At 46.5% G+C, this 21,448-nt stretch overlaps 1 protein-coding gene across 3 annotated transcripts; it reads left to right on the top strand.

The window, feature by feature from the left end:
- The first annotated feature begins 3,221 nt into the window (after positions 1-3,221).
- On the top strand, positions 3,222-17,073 carry LOC129527057 (putative golgin subfamily A member 8I). Of its 3 annotated transcripts, XM_055363289.2 has the most exons (18): positions 3,222-3,468; positions 5,138-5,257; positions 6,165-6,224; positions 6,406-6,486; positions 7,249-7,287; positions 7,549-7,596; positions 7,685-7,769; positions 7,865-7,974; positions 9,030-9,116; positions 9,223-9,330; positions 9,530-9,617; positions 10,013-10,269; positions 11,835-11,910; positions 12,342-12,433; positions 13,002-13,102; positions 13,185-13,282; positions 13,390-13,545; positions 13,631-17,073. In XM_055363289.2, the coding sequence occupies exons 1-18, from the start codon at positions 3,421-3,423 to the stop codon at positions 13,804-13,806; spliced, it is 1,830 nt and encodes a 609-aa protein (XP_055219264.2). In that variant the 5' UTR covers positions 3,222-3,420; the 3' UTR covers positions 13,807-17,073. The 3 variants fall into 3 exon arrangements, with proteins under 3 accessions (XP_055219264.2, XP_063554479.1, XP_063554480.1); XM_063698409.1 differs by lacking the exon at positions 5,138-5,257; XM_063698410.1 differs by lacking the exons at positions 3,222-3,468; positions 5,138-5,257; positions 6,165-6,224; positions 6,406-6,486 and adding an exon at positions 6,965-7,118.
- Positions 17,074-21,448: the final 4,375 nt, after the last annotated feature.

Here is a 21,448-nt window from a genome sequence, read left to right as displayed (position 1 = left end):
AAAAAAAAAAAAAAAAAAAAAAAGTAGTTATTTTCCTCTTCATCCCTTTCGGTGTGGCCGTTATTTATAATGCAGTTTGGTTCATTAGTGTTTGTATTCCAAAAACACCCTCAGCCTTCCTATCCTAGTTTTAATGAATTATTAGGGTGAAACATAATAAGAGTCGGAGCTATACAGAAAGGTCTACTCAGAGGTGCTTTGTTCCCTCCTATTCTGTTCCCACCACTCCTACTTTCCACTACTTTTTCCACTGACCCTGTGAGCATCATATTTATTGTTAATGGCAGTTACATTTTTACCAAGTGCTTCCTATCTGTAGGCACTTGGTGTGTATTGCTTCTTCTGGTGTTCACAGCAACCTCTTGAGGTAGGCACTATTATTATCCACCACCCCCCCCCTGTTTTTTGAGACAGAGTCTCACTCTGTTGCCCAGGCTGGAGTGCAGTGGTGCGATCTCAGCTCACTGCAACCTCTGCCTCCCAGGTTCAAGCAATTCTCCTGCCTCCGCTTCCCAAGTAGCTGCAAGTACAGGTGCGAGCCACCACACCCATCTAATTTTTGTATTTTTAGCAGGGATGGGGTTTTGCCATGTTGGCCAGGCTGGTCTCAAACTCCTGACCTCAGGTGATCCCCATTTTTTAGATGAGAAAGCAGAGTCCCAGAGAGCATAAGGAGCTTGTCCAGAGTGGCATCTCTGATGCATAACCAGTATTCAAACCAGTATTTTTCTGACACCAAGGCCTGTGTGTAAACTGTAAAAGGGCTGTTTGGTACCTGCTTTCCTAAAGTTGTCTGATCCCTTCTCAGTCCAGGTCTTCCTGAAGCTTGGCACTTCTGAAGTCACCTTTCTGAAAACATTCTGGTAACTGTTAGATCCCTTGTTCTAGCTATTCATATGTTCTGTGTGGTTAAACGAGGTTCACAGTGGGCCACCTGGCCTTTGGAACTTGGCTGAAGAGGCTGCCTTCAGTTCATCCTCCCCACCCCCATTTTCAAAACATGGGTTTCCATGTGTTAGTTGTAAATTAGGAAACATAACCATGTTTTGAGGCTTCATGGAAAACAAACGTCTGGGGTCACACAGGTTAAAGGAGGAACCAAATTCAGCACTATCACTGTTCTGTTCGGCAGGCAATTCTGGGGCCTTCCTGTGTCTCAGGTTCTGTACTAGTTGTTTCAGGACTTTGGGATAAACACAAAGTATCCCTGTCCTCAGGGGGATTAAGGTCAGGTGTACAAGTGACTCCAATGCGAGGCAAGGCTGGATTCAGTGCTCGAAGAGGAGGGCATACCTAACGCTATGGGAATTCAAAGAGGAAATGATCAGAATGAGGAGGGAGAGATGGGTCATTCCAGGAGAAGCTTCAGGGAAAAGCAACATTTGAAATGAGACTTTGGAGAGTGAGGGAGGTTTGGGCAGATGGATAGAGAGGATGCAAGGCCAGGGGAAAGGTTTGAGCCAGAAAGTCGGCTTGGGCAAGTGCATGGGTAAAAAAAGAAAATCCACTTTGGGTGGCCGAGGCAGGTGGATCGCCTGAAGTCAGGAGTTGGAGACTAGCCTGGCCCACATGGTGAAACCCTGTCTCTCCTAAAAATACAAAAATTAGCTGGGCATGATGGCGGGCACCTGTAATTCCAGCTACTCGGGAGGCTGAGGCAGGAGAATCACTTGAACCCAGGAGGCAGAGATTGCAGTGAGCTGAGATCACACCACTGCACTCCAGCCTGGGCAACAAGAGTAAAACTCCATCAAAAAAAAAAAAAAAAAGAAATCGCAAGGCAGTGTGGGGAACGGTGAGTAATCTAATTTGGTTGTTGCAGAGAGGATGTAGAAGGAAGTGACAAGAGAGAAAGCCAGACAGGTGGATTGGGGTCATCTTAAGGGCCTTTGTGCCAGTTAGGATGTTCTAGACTTCAGTCAGGCTGCCCAGCTCAGACTGGCTCAGACAATGAGGGGGTTTATTGGCCATGTAACTGGGAAGTCCAGAGGTTCTAGGACTACAGAAAATTATTATTTAGTATTAGATTGACAGCAACACCTTCTGTTTTCTGGGAGCAGGAGATGCTTGTCAAGCTGTAGGTCGCTGAGTTGAATATTATCCTGCTTTATTAAATTGCCAAGGGCACAGTGATTGTTGAGAGGGGAGAAGTACACACGAAAGAAAACATGACCAGCTTAGAAATGTCAAATGATTATGACGTTGTTATAAATTATTATAATTCTTTGAGCGTATACTATAAGTAGAGAAACTTGAGTTCCAGGTTGTGGGCTTGGTTCCGCCAACAATCAGGAACGTGGTTTTGCACGAAGCCCTTCTTTCTTCTATACTCTTCAGTGTCCTCACTTGCAAAATGAGGCCTTTATATATATATATATATTTTTTTCTTTTTTGAGATGGAGTCCCGCTCTGTCGCCGATCATGTGGTGGCATGATCTCTGATCACTATAAACTCCACCTCCTGGGTTCACACCATTCTCCTGCCTCAGCCTCCCGAATAGCTGGAACCACAGGCGCCCGCCACCATGCCCAGCTAATTTTTTGTGTTTTTAGTAGAGATGGGGTTTCACCGTGTTAGCCAGGATGGTCTCAATCTCCTGACCTCATGATCCACCCACCTTGGGCTCTCAAAGTCCTGGAATTACAGGCATGAGCCATTGCACCCGGCCCAAAAGCTTTGTGTTTTTACAGATATTAGACATGTTTCTTGTTTAAGAAAAAAAATCTTAACAAAAACGTAGGAGAATAAGAGAAACATTTTTCCAAAAAAGAGAAATCATTGTGATGATTTTATCTTATTAGAATGTTGGATAATATAGTCTGCTTCATTAATCATCAAGCATGCTATGCATTTTCTATTTTTATAGGATCTGTATCTCAGTTAAGGTAATACTGGTAATTTTTGCACTGTAATCAAAGATGAAAAATATAGGCCAAAATCATAGACCTTGCATAGAAGCTGGATAATGAAGACAGCTATGGAGAAAAACAGATACACACACACGGACACACATATATATAAAGTATACACACATATATTTTTTAAAGTTTTAAAGCTTTTAAAGCAAAAGCCGGCCCCTCTTCTCTTCCAGAGTGGGACGCCTCTCCCCTCTCTTAGAGTGGGTGGGGAGAGCGGTTGCCATGGGCAGCTTTCCTTGTGAGTCACAGGGCCCTCTGGCCACGCTGCTGTCTGGCCACGCCCCCTTTCCCTTTCATCTTTCTCATTGACCAATGGGCTTGGAGCATTAAGGCCACGCCCCTATTCCGCATTCTACTGGGGCCCTGGTTACGCCTCCTCTGGCTCAGTCACACAGCTGTCTGGTAGGTGACTGGAAGCATTGATCGGTGCTTACTGAGATTTTGCTGCTGTGGCCCCAACCCTTCCTCCCTCCCCAACCCTTCCTCCCTCCCCAACCTGCGATGGCAGAAGAAACTCAACACAACAAATTGGCTGCAGCCAAGAAAAAGGTAAAAACGCACTAGGTCATAGCCCCTCAACCCAGCCACAGATCCCCTCTGATGACAAGACCCCTGCCAGAGTCTATATGACTCCTGAGGCACACTGGACTGGTCCCCCCAACCCCAGTGCCTCTGGGCTACCCCCATCAAAGTTTTGTCAGTCAGCCCCACCCCTTCAGCAAGCAGCCCAGTCCTTGCCCTCGCCAATCACCCTAGGGTGACTTTGGGTGGGTGACTCCTGGGGCTTCCCGCTCCATTACTGGGCCCTCATCTCCTGCCACCCCAAGCTTGATCTCCCTGGGCTCTTTGGGCTCTCATCTCCAAGGAGCCAGGCCCCACCCTCGCCAGTCATCCCTGGGTGACTTTGGACTGGTGACTCCTGGGACTCCCTGCTGCAGACTCTGCCCTCCCCTCCTGCTGCCTCAAGGTCGACCTCCCTGGGTTCTTTGTGCTGGCGTCTCCAAGGAGCTGGGGCCCAACCCTGTGCTTCCCTCCCCCATCGTGGAGCGGCGACTTGGACATGGTGCTGACATGGTCCCTCCCCCCAACCAGGAGGAGTGGAATGTTGTGATGTCACAGCCCACCTAGTAACTGCGGTTACTGCAAGACTGGCCTTTGATCTTATGACCCAGTCCCCTAAGCGTTCTCACCCCGTTTCTGGTTCCTCTGGTCACAGCACAAATTTCCAGCTGGAAGGGGAATGGAGACTATGGGACCTAGGAGCAAGAGGTTCCAGGCTGCCTCACTCCCTTACAGATGTTGACGGTGGGAAAAGCCTACACTTCCCCCATGAACTCAAAATGTTGACAGTATCTCTGGGTGGCAATGAGAGAATGGGTTTGGTTTGGTTTTCTCCCAGGCTTCTACTTTCCAGAGAGATTTTAACATTTTTTTCTGAGTTCTCCACCTCATATTCTGATTCTCCATGGTTCTGGGACCAGACTCTCCTTCAGTCAGTGGTCTCTGAAGTGACATTTGCTCATCTTCTGTGGAATAGATCTTGGGAAACTGAACTTGACAGCTTGAATCTTCCTCATATTCTCTCAACCTTGGGTACTTTGAGTGCCACAGGATAAATGTGGGACATCTTTCTGAAGCATCAGTTTCCCTTGATTCTCTTGAGATCAAGAGAAAAAGCATGAATGTACTTAGGGATGACAGTCACATAGGTTTCTAAGAGTATGCCAGACCTCTCTCTGAAATGAGGCTTGGGTTGTCCTCTTTCTGATGAATTCTGATTGAAGACAAAGGCTGCCTTCTGCCATGAGGACACATTGATATAAAAGTTTGAGAGGTACTGGTGCACTTCTTCACACTAACAGACGTGTGAGGATGCATGACTCTAAACCACATGGCATACAGTTCCTGCCTACTTAATGTTTACTTTTCTACCTCTGCCTCTGGTTTTGGTCCCTGGCAGCTGCTGATTCCTGACAAAACCTCAGAGCTTGGAGTCAGAAGACTGAGTTTCAAAGTTCCAGTATTGCCTTTTTCTTTTTTTTTTCTAGCCATGATATCAATCCTTCTCAGTCACTAAATGAGTGTGACAACACCTTGTACAGTTGTTGGTGTCATTAAATCAGATGATGTGTAAGTGTATTTTGTAAAAACTGTACAGGAGGATGTGGCTGTAGGGACTGACGGTTCTCATGAATATTACTGCTCTTCTTTCCAACAGTTAAAAGAATACTGGCAGAAAAACAGCCCTAGAGTTCCAGCAGGAGCGAACAGGAACACAAAAACAAATGGCAGTATCCCTGAGATAGCCACTTGTGGTGGTTGCCAGCCACCTGGGGATGTGAGTCTTGGCTGACCAGGCTTCTGGGGACAGGGGGCCCAAGGGGCAATAGAGGGTAATTGTTAAGATTGTGGATGGACTGCTGGGTACTGGTTAAGAATTCTGGCTTTAGCCGGGTGTGGTGGTCCACGCCTGTAATCCTAGCACTTTGGGAGGCCAAGACAGGCAGATCATGAGGTCAGGAGATCGAGACCATCCTGGTTAACATGGTGAAACCCTGTCTCTACTAAAAATACAAAAACATTAGCCACACGTGGTGGCGTGTGCCTGTAGTCCCAGCTACTCAGAAGGCTGAGGCAAGAGAATGGTGTGAACCTGGGAGGTGGAGCCTGCAGTAGCAAAGATTATGCCACCGCACTCCAGCCTGGTGACAGAGCAAGACTCTGTCTCAAAAAAAAAAAAAAAAAAAAAAGGAAATCTGGGTTTGAATCCTGCCTCTCCATCTGCTCTGCTAGGGATATGATTTAGGGCAAGTTGCTTGACCTCATCGGGCCTCTCTTTTCACATCTGTATAATAGAGGTGATATTGTTTCACTTCCATTTGTGAAATTTTCATGAGATTTGTTATTGTTGTTTTTATGTTAATCCCTGGTACATGGCCTGCTGTAAACACTCAGGACACCCAGGATATGGTCTTTGCTGTTTGATTTTCCTCATCCCCAGTCTCAAGGGGAAGCCAGGACAATGAGAACAGCCACTTGCTATCAGGAGTTACTGAAAGGGCCCCAGGATGGGATGGTGGGGAGATAAGAACCATGAGAGAAGTTGGCACAAAGGAGTTATGGGACAAAAGGTCCAAGATAGGCAGAAAAGAAAATGTTGCCAGTTGATGGGGAAGAAGGGAAATCAGAGGGCTCAGACACTGTGGGGGACAGAACATCTCCATGTGCACTCTCATCTCTTGTAGTCAGCAACAGGTTTCCACAGGGAAGGCCCTACATCATCTGCCACCCTGAAAGATCTGGAGGTAAGAGGCTCTGGGCAGAGGTGCAGTGACCCTTTGGGTCAGCCCTCCAACCTCCTCCTCCAGGTGGGACTGGGTGCCCCTCTGCCAGCTGAGACAGCCCACAAACCCCAGCCCTAATGATTGTTCTCTCTACCTCTCCCCCCACTCCTGCTCCACCTCCTCCTCTCTGCATGCGCCTCAGAGCCCGTGCCAAGAACTAGCAGCAGTCCTGGATTCAAGGTCCGCAGAAATCACCCAACTGAAGAACACCATCAAATCTTTGGTAAGAGTCCACTGGGGTCCCCTGATTCCACGCTGCCAATCCTGGGGAGGGACCCCAGAGCATGCAGCCTGGCTCTTCTTTTGCTGCCCTCTTTGCCGACTCTCTCCTCTCCAGACACCCCTGCTCAAGTCCTTGCTACACACGCCCTGGCGTTGTTGCCTCTTGGGGAAGTGCTAGCCTGACTGGTTGTCAAGGGCCCCGTATTTCTGCCATGACTCAGTCCCTAATTTGCTCTTTGATTCTGGACAAGCCACCTCTCCTTTTTGGGCTCGTGTTTCCAGAGGAGGTAGTGAGTATCAAAGGTCTCTGTTAGCTCTCGAGTCTGAGATTTAAAGGCCCCCTAGAGTGGAGACCTCAGGGCTAAGGGCTCCTGTCTGTCCTTTTCCATCCTATGTCTGCTGTGAAGAACCGTACCTGGTCCATACGTGCTCAGTAAGTGTTTACTGAATGAACCCACTTTTCTAAATCACAAGCTGCCAGAAGGAGGGGCCTTTCTGAAACTCCATCTCTAGAGGTTTATGTTGCTGTCCTCTCAAGAGATTCCAGACTCAGACTTTGAGTTCTGTGGCTGTGGGCAAAAGCCAACAAAGACCCAAATCCTCTGTCCTTGGGAGCTTGAGGAGAGTTTACCGGTTCGTGTTCCCATTATATCTGAGAACTTTGCCTTTAAAATCCATTCCTGGCCCCTGCCTACCGCTTCCTGGTCTGGGGAATAGAGTTGAGGGGGCCACCCTCCATCACGTTATTTGACTCTCCCCACAGAAACAACAGAAGAAACAACAGGAACATCAGCTGGAAGAAGTAACGTGATTTTGTTTCCTCGCGACATGACTGCTGGGTTTGGGGGGTACTCAGACATACAGGCCCCAGTCTCATCTCACCCACACCCAGCCTGGGGAAGAAACCTCACCCCTCAGATTCCACCCCATCCCCACAGGGCCCCTGATAACCTGGTCCCATGGGTGGGCCTGTCCTGGGGCATTGGTGGCATTCTGGGGGCATGTCTCTTGCTGTGCCATCTCTGCCTCCCCCGGTAAGAGCTCTGTCTTCCTCTTCCTACAGGAAAAGAAAGCAAACAACAAGAAACAGAAAGCCAAAAGGGTGCTAGAGGTGAGTGGAGGGTGTGCAGTTTCCTCCTGTCCTCCGGAGAAGGTTTCTTTCCTTCTCTTTCAGCACTTGCTTGGCTTTTCTCCCAAAGGTTCAAATCCAGACATTGAACATAGAGAAAGAAGAACTACATACGGACCTGTACCACATGAAACATTCTCTCAGATACTTTGAAGGTGGGAATCTGGGCACCCTGTCATCCTTCAACCTGGCACTTTGACAGGTCTTCAGGGGGAGTCCTTTGGGCCCCATCTCAACTCTCTCATTACAGAAAAGTCCAAGGATCTGGCTGTCCGCCTGCAACGTTCGTTGCAGCGTAAAGGAGAGTTAGAGAGTGTTCTCTCTGATGTCATGACCACACAGAAGAAGGCGGCAAACCAGGTGAGTCCAGCCACCTGCCCCATCCCCTGGGAGCCTGGCTTCGCAGATGGAGGAGTGAGCCTAAAGGTCCCTTCTGCAGGATGGAGTGTCCTGCCCAGAAGGCAGCATGGCCATTTCTTGCTACTTTTTTGTATGGTTTTTAGTGGCAGCCTGGGGCTGAGTCAGCTGCTGTGGGTGAGTTGGGGGGCACTGTGTGGAGTGAGCACTGGACGCAGAGCTTGGAGGCCAAGTGCCTGCCCCGCCCTTACCTGGCTGTGGTCTTGGGCAAGTCCTAGGTGGGGTATTCGGTACTTGTACTGTGAAGGTACAGAAGAGTACCTTTAGTATGTTACCATTTCTGTAGAAAGAGGAAACGTGTGTGTGTGTGTGTGTGTGTGTGTGTGTGTGTGTGTATACATACTGTGATAATATACATAAAACATGTCTGCAAGGGTTCATAAAAAATTCAGGAGAGAGCAACAAGATGGCCGGGAGATACTTCCCTTCTATACCTTCTGAGTTTTGGACTATGCAAATGTATCATCCTTTCAAAAAGTGAACAAAAGATTAATTTTCCCCTTCCTGTCTGTGCCCCCATCCCCAGCAAGAAAAACGGGCTTAGAGAATTGGATAGACCTGGGTGTTTATATCCCAGCTCTGCCTAAGTGAACTTAGGCAAGCACTTAACCTCAAATACTCCATGTTTTTTCATCTCCACAATAGAGGGAATCATAGTAACTGTCTCCTATGGTGGTTGTGAGGATTAAATGGGATTGTTAGCATGGTACCTGGTGGAGCATTCCACAAAGGTTCAAACAGTGGTAATAATAACAGTAATAACAATAGCAATATTATCTGATCTCTCTGGGCCTCTGTTAGCCAGCTATAAATTCAATCTCATTCCCTGTCCATTCCAACTTTAATGAGTTCTTTTAAAAACCAGACCACGGGCTTGGAAATGCCTTGATCTTTGCTGACCGAGTTTTATGTTGGGCCTAGCCTTAGCCCTTTTAAGGGGCACTGTGTGGAATGGCCCAGGCTCTCCAGATTGAAACTTCTCACTCTTCGCCATCCAGTTTTCCAGCCCCAGTAAAGCTCGTACAGAGTGGAAGTTAGACCAGTCCATGCGGGAGCAGGAACTACTGAAAGTGCAGCTGACACAGGTGAGGTTTTCTGAGGGAGTTATGTGGAAGGAAGATGACCCCAGGTGGCCAGGAGCAGGTGAGGACCAGTGACAGCCCTTCCTAACTTCTGTGCCCATTCTTGCAGTTGAAGGAGTCATTTCAACAACTCCAATTAGAAAGACACGAGTATGCTGAACATCTAAAAGGAGAGAGGGCCCGGTGGCAGCAGAGGATGAGAAAAATGTCGCAGGAGGTGAGATCTGACCCTTCAGCCCCCCCCCCCACATTAGATAGGTCACTGGATCTTTCTGAGCATCTGTAAAATGGGAATAGTAGAGCCACAGGTGGTCATGGGTCTGGGCTTTGTGGAGGTGGGGGCAGAGAGGGAGAGGGCAGCCTGTCCAGCCTCCAGCCCCTCTCTCCAGGGTCCTTTCCCCTTGTGCTTTGGGCAGATTTGCACATTAAAGAAACAGAAGCAGCAAGATATGCGTCGGGTAGAGGAGCTGGAGAGGAGCTTGTCCAAACTCAAAAAGCAGATGGGTAAGATGGGGCTGGCATGACCTGGGAGCAGGACTGGCATCAGAGGGCTGTGAGGGTGGCTTAGAATGCCCCAGGGAGGTGGGTGGATGGAAGGGCTTTGAGGCACAGGGAAAGAGGTCTGTGCCAGGAGATGGCGAGTCTTGTCATCTCAATGAGTCTCAGTGTGTCAGTGTCCCCATCAGCAAAGAGGGCCCGTTGTCAGCCACCCGCAGTGCTCTTTCTCTGAAAGTGCTTTGGAAGACTGGCTACCATCTGGGTGCGAGGAATCATTAGCAGTGAGGCCAAGTTTGAGGAGCCTGAGAGGAGCTGTGCGCCAAGAGGAGGGTTTTTCTTTTTTTTTCTTTTTTTTTTTTTTTGAGAATCCAGAGGCCCTTATTATCTGCTTCCTTTGTCAGCTGAACCCTTGCCCCCAGAGCCCCCAGCAGTGCCCTCTGAGGTGGAGCTGCAGCACCTGAGGGAGGAACTAGAGAGAATGGCAGGAGAGCTCCAGGCCCAGGTCAAAAACAATCAGCGCATAAGTCTCCTGAACCGGGGACAAGAAGAGAGGATTCGGGAGCAGGAAGAGAGGCTTCGGAAGCAGGAGGAGAGGCTCCAGGAGCAGCACAAGAGCCTTCAGCAGCTGGCCAAGCCACAAAGCGTCTTCGAGGAGCCGGTGCGTTGCCCAAACTGGGGAGCCTGCCCTCCTCCCTAGCCCTCCGGGCCTTTGTTTTCCCCACCTCTAAAATGGGGCAGTGTAGCCCTCACGTGAAATGTTACTTCTAAAGGCACCTATGAGCCAGGTGGCTGTGGGAGAGAGGGGATGGTTTTTCTAACCTGCCTCCAGCCTTCCCAGTGCCATGGGAGGCAGACACCAAGTTCTGGGGTCTCCAGCTGCAGTGGGTGGCTGCTGATTGCTTCTCTCTGTCCAGAACAATGAGAACAAGAGTGCACTGCAGTTGCAGCAGTAAGTAAAGGAGCTACAGGAGAAGCTTGGTGAGGTGAAGGAGTCGGAAACCTCCACCCCATCCAAGAAGGGCTGGGAGGCAGGCAGCAGCCTCTGGGGAGGGGAGGTACCAGGCCAGAGGCAGCTTCCAGCCTCGGGGCTGGTGACCACAGCACCCCCCAGGGCAGTCCTGTTTCTTGCTTCCTGCCTCTGACTTTTAAAGGTGTGTAGCCCTGGGCTCCTCTCAGGTCTGGACATCATCATCCCAGCTAGAGGCATGGAGCCCCCAATCACAGGGGAAGAGACAGTGGTATAACAGGCTCCTTATGCCACGTGCAGTGGCTCATGCCTATAATCCCAGCACTTTGGGAGGCTGAGGCAGGAGAATCACTTGAGGTCGGGAGTTTGAGATCAGCCTGGCCAATGTGGTAAAACCTCATCTCTGCTAAAATTAAAAAAAAAAAAAAACTAGCAGGACATTGTGGCGCATGCCTGTAATTCCACCTACTCGGGAGGCTGAGGCACGAGAATTGCTTCAACCCAGGAGGTGGAGGTTGCAGTGAGCTGAGATTGCACCACTGCACTCCAGCCTGGGCCACAGAGTGACACTTTTGTCTGAAAACAAAACAAAAAGACTCCTTAGATTAAAACTGCATTCCAGCCTCGGTTCCACTGGTCACCATTCAAGTACTTTGCATCTCTAAGTCTCTGTTTCTTTAACTTCAAAGGGAAGTTAGCATTTTCCTTACAGAGGTGCTGAGGATTAAATGAGAAGAGGGTATGAGATTTGAGGCTGGGGAAGGAGGCATGGGGTTCTAGGAAAGGGAGGCAGTCACTTAGGCCTGGAGTAAGGGGACAGGGGCCTGGGCAGGTGACAGAGCCCCACAGTGCCCTCGCTACCCTATTAATGGGCCCAGAATCTGGAAACCAGCCACCACGTGCCCTCACACCCAGGGTCTTCCTGCAGGGGGAGCTGAAGAGCCAAGAGGCTCAGAGTCTGCAGCAGCAGCCAGACCATTACCTGGGTCACCTGCAGCAGTACGTGGCCACCTATCAGCAGCAGGTGGCCGCCTATCAGCAGCTGACCTGTGAGAAGGAGGCGCTGTACAGGCAGTGACTGCAACAGACCCAGCTAATGAACCAGCTGCAGCAGCAGGAAGCTTGGGGCAAAGCAGTGGCTGAGATGGCCTGCCAAAAGTTGCAGGAGACCCAGAGGAGGGAGCTGCCGAGGATGGGGCTGTGAGGGGGACGACCAGGCAAACTCCATCCCTTCTCACTCTTTCCTGGCCCCTTAGGAGCGCCTGGAAGCTGCCAGCCAGCAGAAACAGCAGCTAACAGCCCAGCTGAGCCTCATGGCTCTCCCTGGGGAAGGTACGGGAGACCGCTCAGAGGAAGAGGAGAGAGCCCCAGGAGGAAGGGGGGACTGCTAGCAGCATAGGATTGAGGAGTTGGCAGAGAGCTTTAGAACAGCTGGTCATTATGCCGACCGGGTGCCTGCACTAAGTTCGGCATCAGTGTGGTGACCTCCTGTGAGCAGGGGTTCACCAAGTTGCCTAAGGATGGCTGAACTGGCCCAGGTCAGAAAGGGAGCAGGTCAGAACTCCCACATCGACCAGTAGTGGGAGTGTGCCTGGGCGGAATAGCAAGATCTTGATTCTTAAAAGTAAAAATAAAGAACAGCAGCTCATTCCTCTCTGGGGAGGGGCTGGCTCAGGGTTACACAGTGAGGGTGGAGGTAGAGGTGGGCCCACAGTACCTCCCTTGTTGGGTTGTCTGAAGACCCCTCTGGCCACCCCCCACAGGGCACGGAGGAGAACATCTGGACAGTGACAGGGAGGAGGCACCTCAGCCCGTGCCGAGTGTCCCACAGGACCTGGAGAACAGGGAGGCCATGGTGAGCCTGACTCCCCCTGCACCCATTTTGCCACCTTCCTCTGTGGTCCCTCCAAGACCCCTTTATGCTCTTCGTTTCCCTGCCTTCTGATTTCTCTGGACCCTCACCCCTTCCGAGAGCCAGTGGTCAGACACCATTCCACCTGTGACCAACAGGTGCACTCTCTGAGGCCCCAAGGGAAGGGGCTGCGCTCCACCTCTCTGCCCCATTTCTTCTGTGTGTGCCCCTACAAGAATGCTCACATCTTGCCCTCAGGTGGCATTTTTCAAGTCCGCTGGAGCTAGTGGCCAGGAGAAGCAGGCACAGTTACAAGAGCAGGTGAAAGAGCAGAGGGTGTGCTGCCAGCACCTGGCTCACCCGGTGGCCTCGGCCCAGAAGGAGCCAGAGGCAGCGGTCCCAGCCCCAGGGCCTGGGGGCGAGTCTGTGAGTGGGGAGACCCACTGGGCCCTGCAGGAAGTCATGGAGAAGCTGGCCCATGCCAGAACTCACCTCTGCCTTCTCCATGACTTGAAAATGCCACCTGAGGGCAGGTCGCTGCCGAGATGTGACTGCAATATTTTGGCTCCAGAGCAGCTTTATGGACCACCTGGAGGAGAAGGCAGACCTGAGTGAGCTGGTGAAGAAAAAAGAACTTTGCTTCATCCACCGCTGGCGAGAGAGATACCATCAGTGAGTGGGAGGCCAGGGCATGGCAGAGGGAGCTGCAGGGCCATTGGAGGGGCCCCAGCATCTGAGCCCTGTCCTCCCACAGGAAAATCCATCACGTTTTATCAGAACCAGGGGGCCGTGCCAAAGATGCGGCACTGGGAGGAGGACACCATCAGGCTGGAGCTCAGGGAGGAGATGAAGGTAGGGTGTGCAACATCTCTGTGGAGGTGGGGGTGGGGATGGGGTTGGGGGTGAGGGTGACGGTGGCCACAGGCAGCGGCATGGCAGCTGAGCACCCCTCCCTCCAGGTGAAGCTGCTGGAGATGCAGCAGATGGTATTGCGGCTTACAGCAACTACAACAATGGGCACAGAAAATTCCTGGCCACTGCCCAGAACCCTGCTGATGAGCCCGGTCCAGGAGCCCCAGCCCCCCAGGAGCTTGGGGCTGCAGACAAGCATGGTGGTGAGTAGAGCCCTCAGGTGGGGTGGGCAGGCAGGAAGAGGGGGTTTCCCACTTTGCTGAGATCCCTGCCTCCCTCTCTCCAAAGATCTTTCTGAGGTGAGCCTCACCTCCTCTGCCCAAGGAGAGGCCAGGGAGGATCCTCTCCTTGACAAGCCTACTGCACAGCCGATCGTGCAGGACCACCAGGAGCACCCAGGCTTGGGCAGCAACTGCTGTGTGCCGTTCTTTTGCTGGGCTTGGCTGCCAAGAAGAAGGAGATAAACATCACCATCCTCAAAAAGCTGCTGAAGAAATTTTTAAATAAGAAACCAAGTTATGGGGTTAATCTCCTACACAATTCATTTACTTCCTTTGAATGTTAGAGTCACTCATGATTATTTGTGTTTCTAATTTATAGTTTAAGTTTATTTGTAAAAAGTTAAAAGAGAGTGGGTCTCTGTGGCTCTCACTGATGTTCACTCTGGCATCCTTTAGCATTTTTCTTTTTTAATTTCATAATTGTAGGTCATTAGCATGCATATCGAGTTTGCCCTTACGTGGTGGGAGTTCAAACACACAAAGACCCACCCTTTGCCCAAAACTGTTCTCTTTGGTTTGGAATAGGCTGCCATGCTTTTTTAATGTTATTGCAGCATGTATATTCACTACAGCATTCAGACAAAATTTGCCTATGTTCTGCTGTTGTTTGATCTAATCTTAATCACAGTGAGCTCTTCCTTAGCTCAATATGTAGTTTGCCCCCAAGTGTGCACTGTTTATTACTTTGTAATATGCCACCAAGAATACTGAGATTTAGAGTTGTTTAAAGGCCAAGAACTGGAAACAGCCTTTCCTCCATTTTCTGTGTATTGGTGATGGGAGTGATAACCTTTTGGGGGAGCTTTTTAAATCTCACAGAAGAGGAAAGTGGCCTCCTCTGGCAGGTATGTGCAGGATAGAGTGTGTTTCATCTGTTCCGGTGCCAGGAATTAGCGGTGTATTATGGTGGTGCCCTTAGGATTTGTATGTGCTCTGGGCTCATGAAGATATTGCATCATGAGCTGCAGCAGTTGTACTCTTTTTCGATGACCAAAAAAGGGCTTATTTCTGAGGAATGAAAGGTTCCCATCGTTGACTGTGGATGTGGAAAACCTTTCTTAGCTTAGAGCATTTGTATCTACAATACATTTTAAAGTCAGAGTTCATGTTACCTGTTTTAATCACATGACTACATGCCCCAGTACACAAAAGGGCACTGGTTGGCATTCTTCTTAATGTATTTAGTGAAGATCAGAAGAAATCCTTTACGAGTTCAAATGTCCCTGGAACAGGCATACAGGCTCTAGTCAAGAATGAATTAGAGTGAAGGAAAGCTGTGTGACACCTGGCATTCCTCTCTGTTCACGGAGATTCTTTGAGGCTTGAAGATTGATTTTACCATCTAGACCACTCTGCCTAATACCTATTCTTCAACTACCTTGGTTACTCTGACATAGGAATTTACTTCTTTTTCCTTGAATGGAAAACACTTTAAAAAATAATAGAAACATTATTATAAACTAATATATGTGAGATACTTAGTTGAAACAAAAAGGAGTTTTAGTAGACAGTATTATACTATCTATCTTTGAAAATGAAGGAGAAGTTTATGCAACTTAAAATGTGTACAAACTGCAGTGCAATCTACTGTTTGTGAATGTCAATGTATTATCAGGAAATGTGTCTATACAATCACAGAGTTATATTTTCTCACAAACTTCTTTACAAAGTGAAATATGTTTTTGTACCTCTGGGTTTCAGTCAGGGACATATTTTGTACAGTATTTATGTGATTGTGCCTATGCATGATGAATGAATGCATTTCAGTCATATATTGCCTAAATCATAACTTGATGATGCTTGGGAAAGACTCAACAGTTAAAACTTCATGAAGTTCTAATGTCTGTGTTCCAAAACACATCACATTGTTAGGATGCAGGGAGATAGGTGTGTGTGCTCCCTGCGGTGGGGATTTCTAGTTACTAGATCATCTCCATTTTTAGCATTTGGCATCCTCATGATACTTCTATAAATATGACATTAACAGGAGAGCAACAATACGATTTTACCGATGGAATAACAGATTTGCTGGCATTCACTGAAAGAGTGCAAATATTCGGTCCTTGTGACTTCAACTGACTCTTCCAAATTTTATGAATGTATCAATGTATTAGATAAACCCAGTTTCAGAATGATAAAGAAAAAATGTTAGACCAAATAATGCGGCTAATTAACAGTGGTACGATTTCTAGCCCATGGGTTTAAAATGCACTTAAAGTCCTGTTCTCGCCTTTTATTTTCTGAACTTGCCGCTTTTGCATTCTTTGAGTTCAGTTTAAAGACAGTTACTTTAAGAGCATTTTAAACCCTCGGGCTAGAAATCGGACCACTGTTAATCAGCCGCATTATTTGGTCTAACGTTTTTTCTTTTATCATTCTGAAACTGGGTTTATCTAATACATTGATAAATTATTTCAAAGGTACTTTTATCGTTGAAATCACTTCACTTTTACCCTGATAAATATCAGTGACTAGGAATGACCTTCGGATAGCGTTTAGCATCTGTAACCAATCTGACAATAATGTGTTCATGAGGTGCCTATGGATTAAATCACACACTGGCATATTTAAGCTGAAGGTCAGTCTGGAAAATGAATTTACTATATTGACTGAAATACCACTCTTTGTGTAGGCATTTGGCATATATTTAAGAAAAAGCTAAAAAGAATGGAAATTGTATGACAATGACTTAAGTCTTTCTTCAAAGTGCATGCAGTCTTTTGTGATACCTCATTCAGCCGAGTATTTGTGCTCTTCCTCATTCAGTATAAGGCAGCTTTCAGTTTGCTTAGAAGACAACATTGGAATATTAGAGTTCATCAGAATCAGAGAATTTTAAAATCTGAGTCCCACTGAATACCTTTGAGTTTCTGTAGGAAGAATCAAAACACCTGTTTAAAGATTGCCATATATAATAATCATTTTAAAAGTATTTGATGAAACCTGATAGATTTTCCAGAAATGAAAAAAATCAGCTCTAAAACCAAAGCTGATTTTTAGAAAATTTGAAAATGTAAATCAGCCCTATCCATAATATAGTTTCTCTAAAACTTTATCTTAGAGTCATTTTAAAATAATATAACTATTAACAAATGTAACTGCTATCTTAATGTTCTGAAATAAGTTAAAACATTTTAAAATATGAATACTGTGGTATAAAAGAAAGAAACAATGGGAAGGAAAAGCAGAGAAAGAAATGCCAATTCCAGTCCAAAGCTTTATTTGTCAAGTTTTCTTAGAATGAATTTTACCAGTTTATGAATTCTTGTAAACAGAATGTGTCATGGAAATACTGAAAGATTTTTCCCTAGAGTGGCCTTATTGACTGCTGGTGTGATGCCACTGTAATGTAATAAATCATTAAATTGTTTCAAAGTGTTGTTTTTGCCTTAAAATTTTATTTTGTGTTTCTTGAAAACTATAGTATTAAAGGTATTGATATTGTGCAAATGCTGGGCATGCTTGGCATGAGATAACGTGTTTCATTTTTACAAAATTGTAATACAACTATGCAAGTGTTTATTAAAAACACAAAATAAAAAAGTTATGGGTTTTTTTGTTAAAAAACTTTTATTAAAGATTTATAAAAAGTTATTTTATTAAATAACTTTTTATTAAAAAAGGTATGGGGTTAAAAAGTTATGGGATAAAAAATGTAAGAAAGTTGTGGCAAAAAAACTTCTGGGAAAAAAGTAGAAAAAAGTTTTATGAAAAGTTACAAAAAAAGTTATGAAAAAGAAGTTATGGGATTTTTTTAAAAAGTCATGGAATAAAAATAAAAATTAAAAGGAGGCCCCTGTCAGCAAAGCCTAGAGAAGTGGGGCTGGAGTCTCCACCGCCACCATGTCCCTACCACCCCTTCCCAGGCACCCCTTTACAATTAGGGTAGCAGGACAAGACCTCTGTCTAATGGGGAAAGACAAACAGACCGTTTGCCACCCTGACCAGGGCTGAGTCCCTAAATTTCTGGATGATGATGATTGTTATTTAAGAGCCAGAGGCTGGTGGAGTTGGTTTGTTTGGAGGAGGCCTGATGCCCCCTTACTCTCACCATGGCAACGTTTCCCTCAGGGGGGCTCCCTTCTTATTCAGAGAGGTAGCTGAGGCCGGAAAGCGGGGCTAACTGTGGACTAGCGAGGGCATGGGCTGCTGGGGTGGCCCACCTTCCCCGGTGTACACACTGTGTCTGTGTAACATTTTGTATATTCCAGAGGGTAGGGCTGCCCCTGTATCATACCTAGCAGAGGTTGGAGCTGGCACATGGGGAGGAGGTTCTAATAATTATTTGTGGCTGGGAAACTTATTTATTGCTAGCATAGGACACAGGAAGGAGGCGGGGATGGGGTCATGGCTCTCTGGTGGTGTGATCACAGCTTCCTGCAACCTCCAACTCTCAGGCTCAAGTGATCCTCCCACCTCAGCCTCCCAGGTAGCTGGGAGTATAAGCATGCACTACTATGCCTGGCTGATTTTTACATTTTTTTGTAGAGAAAAGGTCTTACTATGTTGCCAATGCTGGTCTTGAACTCCTGGCCTCAAGCAATTCTCCCATCTTGGCCTCCCAAAGCACTGGGATTACAGGCATGAGACATTGCTCCTGTCCATTAGGTTTTCTCTTTATTACTGTTTTGTTGTTGTGGTTGTTGTTTTGTTTTCTTTTGTTTTGTTTTTTGACAGAGTCTTGGTCTGTTGCCCAGGCTGGAGTGCCGTGGTGTGATCTCGGCTCACTGCAACCTCTGCCTCCTGGTTCAAGCAATTCTCATGCCTCAGTCTCTCGAGTGCCTGGGGTTACAGGCATGAGCCACTGCGCCCCTGGCTAATATTTGAATTTTTAGTTGAGACAGAGTTTTGCCGTGTTGGCCAGATTGGTCTTGAACTCCTGCCTCAAACAATCCTCCCCCCTCAGCCTCCCAAAGGGCTGGGATTACAGGGGTGAGCCACTGCTCCTGGCTAAGATCCCATCTCTATTTAAATAAAAAAAGAAAATTCAGAGCATGTGGAATACAGAACACCAAAGTTATTTACCTCTCTGAGGTAATCTGTGTAAACAATTTGAAATATCTCTTTTCAAGTTCATACTTGCTATGCATATACACACATATACACACATACATTGACATAGTCCCCCTTCCCTGCTGTCATGCTATTAGTCTACTTTTTTTTTGTAGAAATTGGACCAACTCTATGTTCTTTGCTGGCCCATATTTCTCCTGTTCAGTGATATGTTACGAATGTGTGTTTAAGTCAATGTATGCAACTCTTCAATATCATTTTAAAAGGTTAAATATACGATCATATGAAGGCATTACAATTTATTCCAACAGTTCCATTTTGCACATTTAATAATTTCCATTGGTTTGCCAGGGAGAACATTCTCATGCCATGGCTAAATCCTTTTGTATGGCCATCCTTAATTATTCCCTGAAGATAAACTTTTAAATAAAGTTGCTAGATGAGTCTCATTTCTTAAAAAGTTCTTTTTTGGTAGTTTATATGTAACACTGTAGTTTTATATGTACTTGCAAATAGCTATAGTGCCAGTAAAAAATGTGATAAAATTAAACTCTTTCACGTATGCCAAAAATATTTTGATTTAGTGCTTCATTAAGTGCATGATTACAGTCTCTGTGTCTTTTGATTTACCTTTCTACATTTACAATTTTCAGCCCAGATACTTCGAGGTCACATAGTAAATTAAGGTTTTCTTTTTTTAACAATCTCCGTCTTTCTAAATTTGGTGAGTCACAGTAAGTTATTTTTGGGTTGTTGAAAGCCGTGGCTCTGTTCTAAATTTGAGCCCAGAAATCATGCCACTTACAAAATATGCTTTGTCTTCCATCATCAGAGTATCTGGTAGAAGGTGACTGTTCTTGGAATTTAAAAAATCTAAACAGGACAAGACAAGAATATGGAAAATATTTCTGTTTCTGATAATATGGCTGAGTAGGTACTCTGCAAAGCCTCTGTCATAAAATAGACATTCTGGATAGTCCTTGCAAAGACATATTTGATCTTGCCAAAAAAAAAAAAAAAATCCAGAATCTCTAAGAATGAAGATGAAGTGAAAATCAGAAGGGCTAGTACGAGAATAATGGGGAAGCAGCCCCAGTCATCAAGGGATGTGTGCATGTGTTCAATAAAAAGTTTCAAACCTAAAAAAAGTCAAGAAAAATAATATAACTGCCCTACATACATACATCATCAACAATTTTTCATTCATGGCATGGCCAGTTTTTGTTTTGTATTTTTTTTAAAGGTGGGCTTTTGCTGTGGTTGCCCAGGCTGGAGTGCAGTGGCATCATCTTGACTTACTGAAACTTCTGCCTCCCAGGTTCAAGCAATTCTCCTGCCTCAGCCTCCTGAGTAGCTGGGATTACAGGCACCCGTCACAACATCCGGCTAATTTTTGTATTTTTAGTAGAGATGGGGTTTCACCACGTTGGCCAGGCTGGTCTTGAACTCCTGACATCAGGTGATTTGCCTGCCTCGGCCTCCCAAAGTGCTGGGATTACAGGCGTGAGCCACTGCACCTGGCCACATCCTGTTTTGTTCCATTTGTATTCCCACTTCATTTATATACATTCCTTCTTCCTCTGAATTATTTTGAAGTAAAACCTATATATCATTTTTTAAATTACCTTATATGTATCTGTAGAAGACAAGGAATTTTTAAAAATAAATATACTCATAACGCCATTAAATACGAAAAAATTGATACATTCTGAAAATAGCCACAAATCCAGAGTTCACATTTTCTTGACTTTCTCATAAGTGATTTTTTCTAGGTTATCTATTTCAGTCAGATACCTGTTTGCTCATATTTACATTCCTAACTGAACAATGTCTGAAGAGGTACTTAAACCTGACATAAAACGCAAATGAGCTTATGACCAAATGCTTAGTGCAAGAAAAAACCTCACACTGCAAGATGAGTCCCTCCAAATACAGAAAGGACCAGTATTTTAAGAGGTATGTTAACTAAAATGTTGCAGTGTATGGAGCACAGCAGGAAGAACCTTTAAGTCTGAAACGTATAAGTAAATTTCATTGTTTCCGTGGTCCTTCCACAACAACCTCTGGCATCTGTTTTCTCTACAATGGAGGTAACAGTAGCTCTTTCAGAGCAGGAAAAGGCTTACAGCAGTGCTAGAAGAGGGTGGTGGCTATATAAAGTTTAGCTATTTGTATATTGTAACAAACCAACTTTTTTTTTTTTTTGGTCAATAATAGATTTCTTTTGGAAAAGTAGCAGCCTCCTGTCTGGGGACACCTGCAGTTCCACTAAGAGAACATTGGTGTCTGCTAACCTTTGCCTCTATTTCTCTCAATAATATACTGTCAAGCTGTTCCTTGATTTAGCAATTTTATATACTTCCTTTTCCTTTCTTTTTTCCTTTCCCGTTTCCTGAGACACAGTCCCTCTCTGTCACCCAGTCTGGACTGCAGCAGCGCCATCATGGCTCACTGCCACCTCCCCCCGGGCTCAAGCAATCCTCCTGCATCAGTTTTCAGAGCAGCTGGGATTACCCGCGGGGCCCACCAGGCCCAGCTAATCTTTGTGGGTTTTGTTTTGTTTTTCCGTTAAGAGACTGGGTTTCCGGCCAGGCACAGTGACTCACGCCTGCAATCCCAAAACACCGGGAGGCCGAGGCCCACGGATCACCGGAGGTGAGGAGCTGGAGACCAGCCCGACCAACATGGAGAAACCCCGTCTCTACCAAAATAAATAAATAAAAAGTAGCCGGGCATGGTGGCTCACGCCGGCAATTCCAGCCACTCAGGAGGCTGAAGCAGGAGAACCACCCAAACCTGGGAGGCGGAGGCC

Source organism: Gorilla gorilla, chromosome 16, assembly GCF_029281585.2.
Source record: "Gorilla gorilla gorilla isolate KB3781 chromosome 16, NHGRI_mGorGor1-v2.1_pri, whole genome shotgun sequence".
Taxonomy (NCBI): Eukaryota; Metazoa; Chordata; class Mammalia; order Primates; family Hominidae; genus Gorilla; species Gorilla gorilla.
Note: the sequence above shows the minus strand (reverse complement) of the source record. Positions and strands in the feature narration are given on the sequence as shown.

Coding starts and splice junctions, on each gene's coding strand:
- LOC129527057 (XM_055363289.2), top strand. CDS start 3,421: ATGGCAGAAGAAACTCAACACAACAAATTGGCTGCAGCCAAGAAAAAG. Junction 7,975..9,029: donor AGAAGAAGGCGGCAAACCAG/GTGAGTCCAGCC, acceptor TTCGCCATCCAG/TTTTCCAGCCCCAGTAAAGC. Junction 11,911..12,341: donor CATGGCTCTCCCTGGGGAAG/GTACGGGAGACC, acceptor CACCCCCCACAG/GGCACGGAGGAGAACATCTG.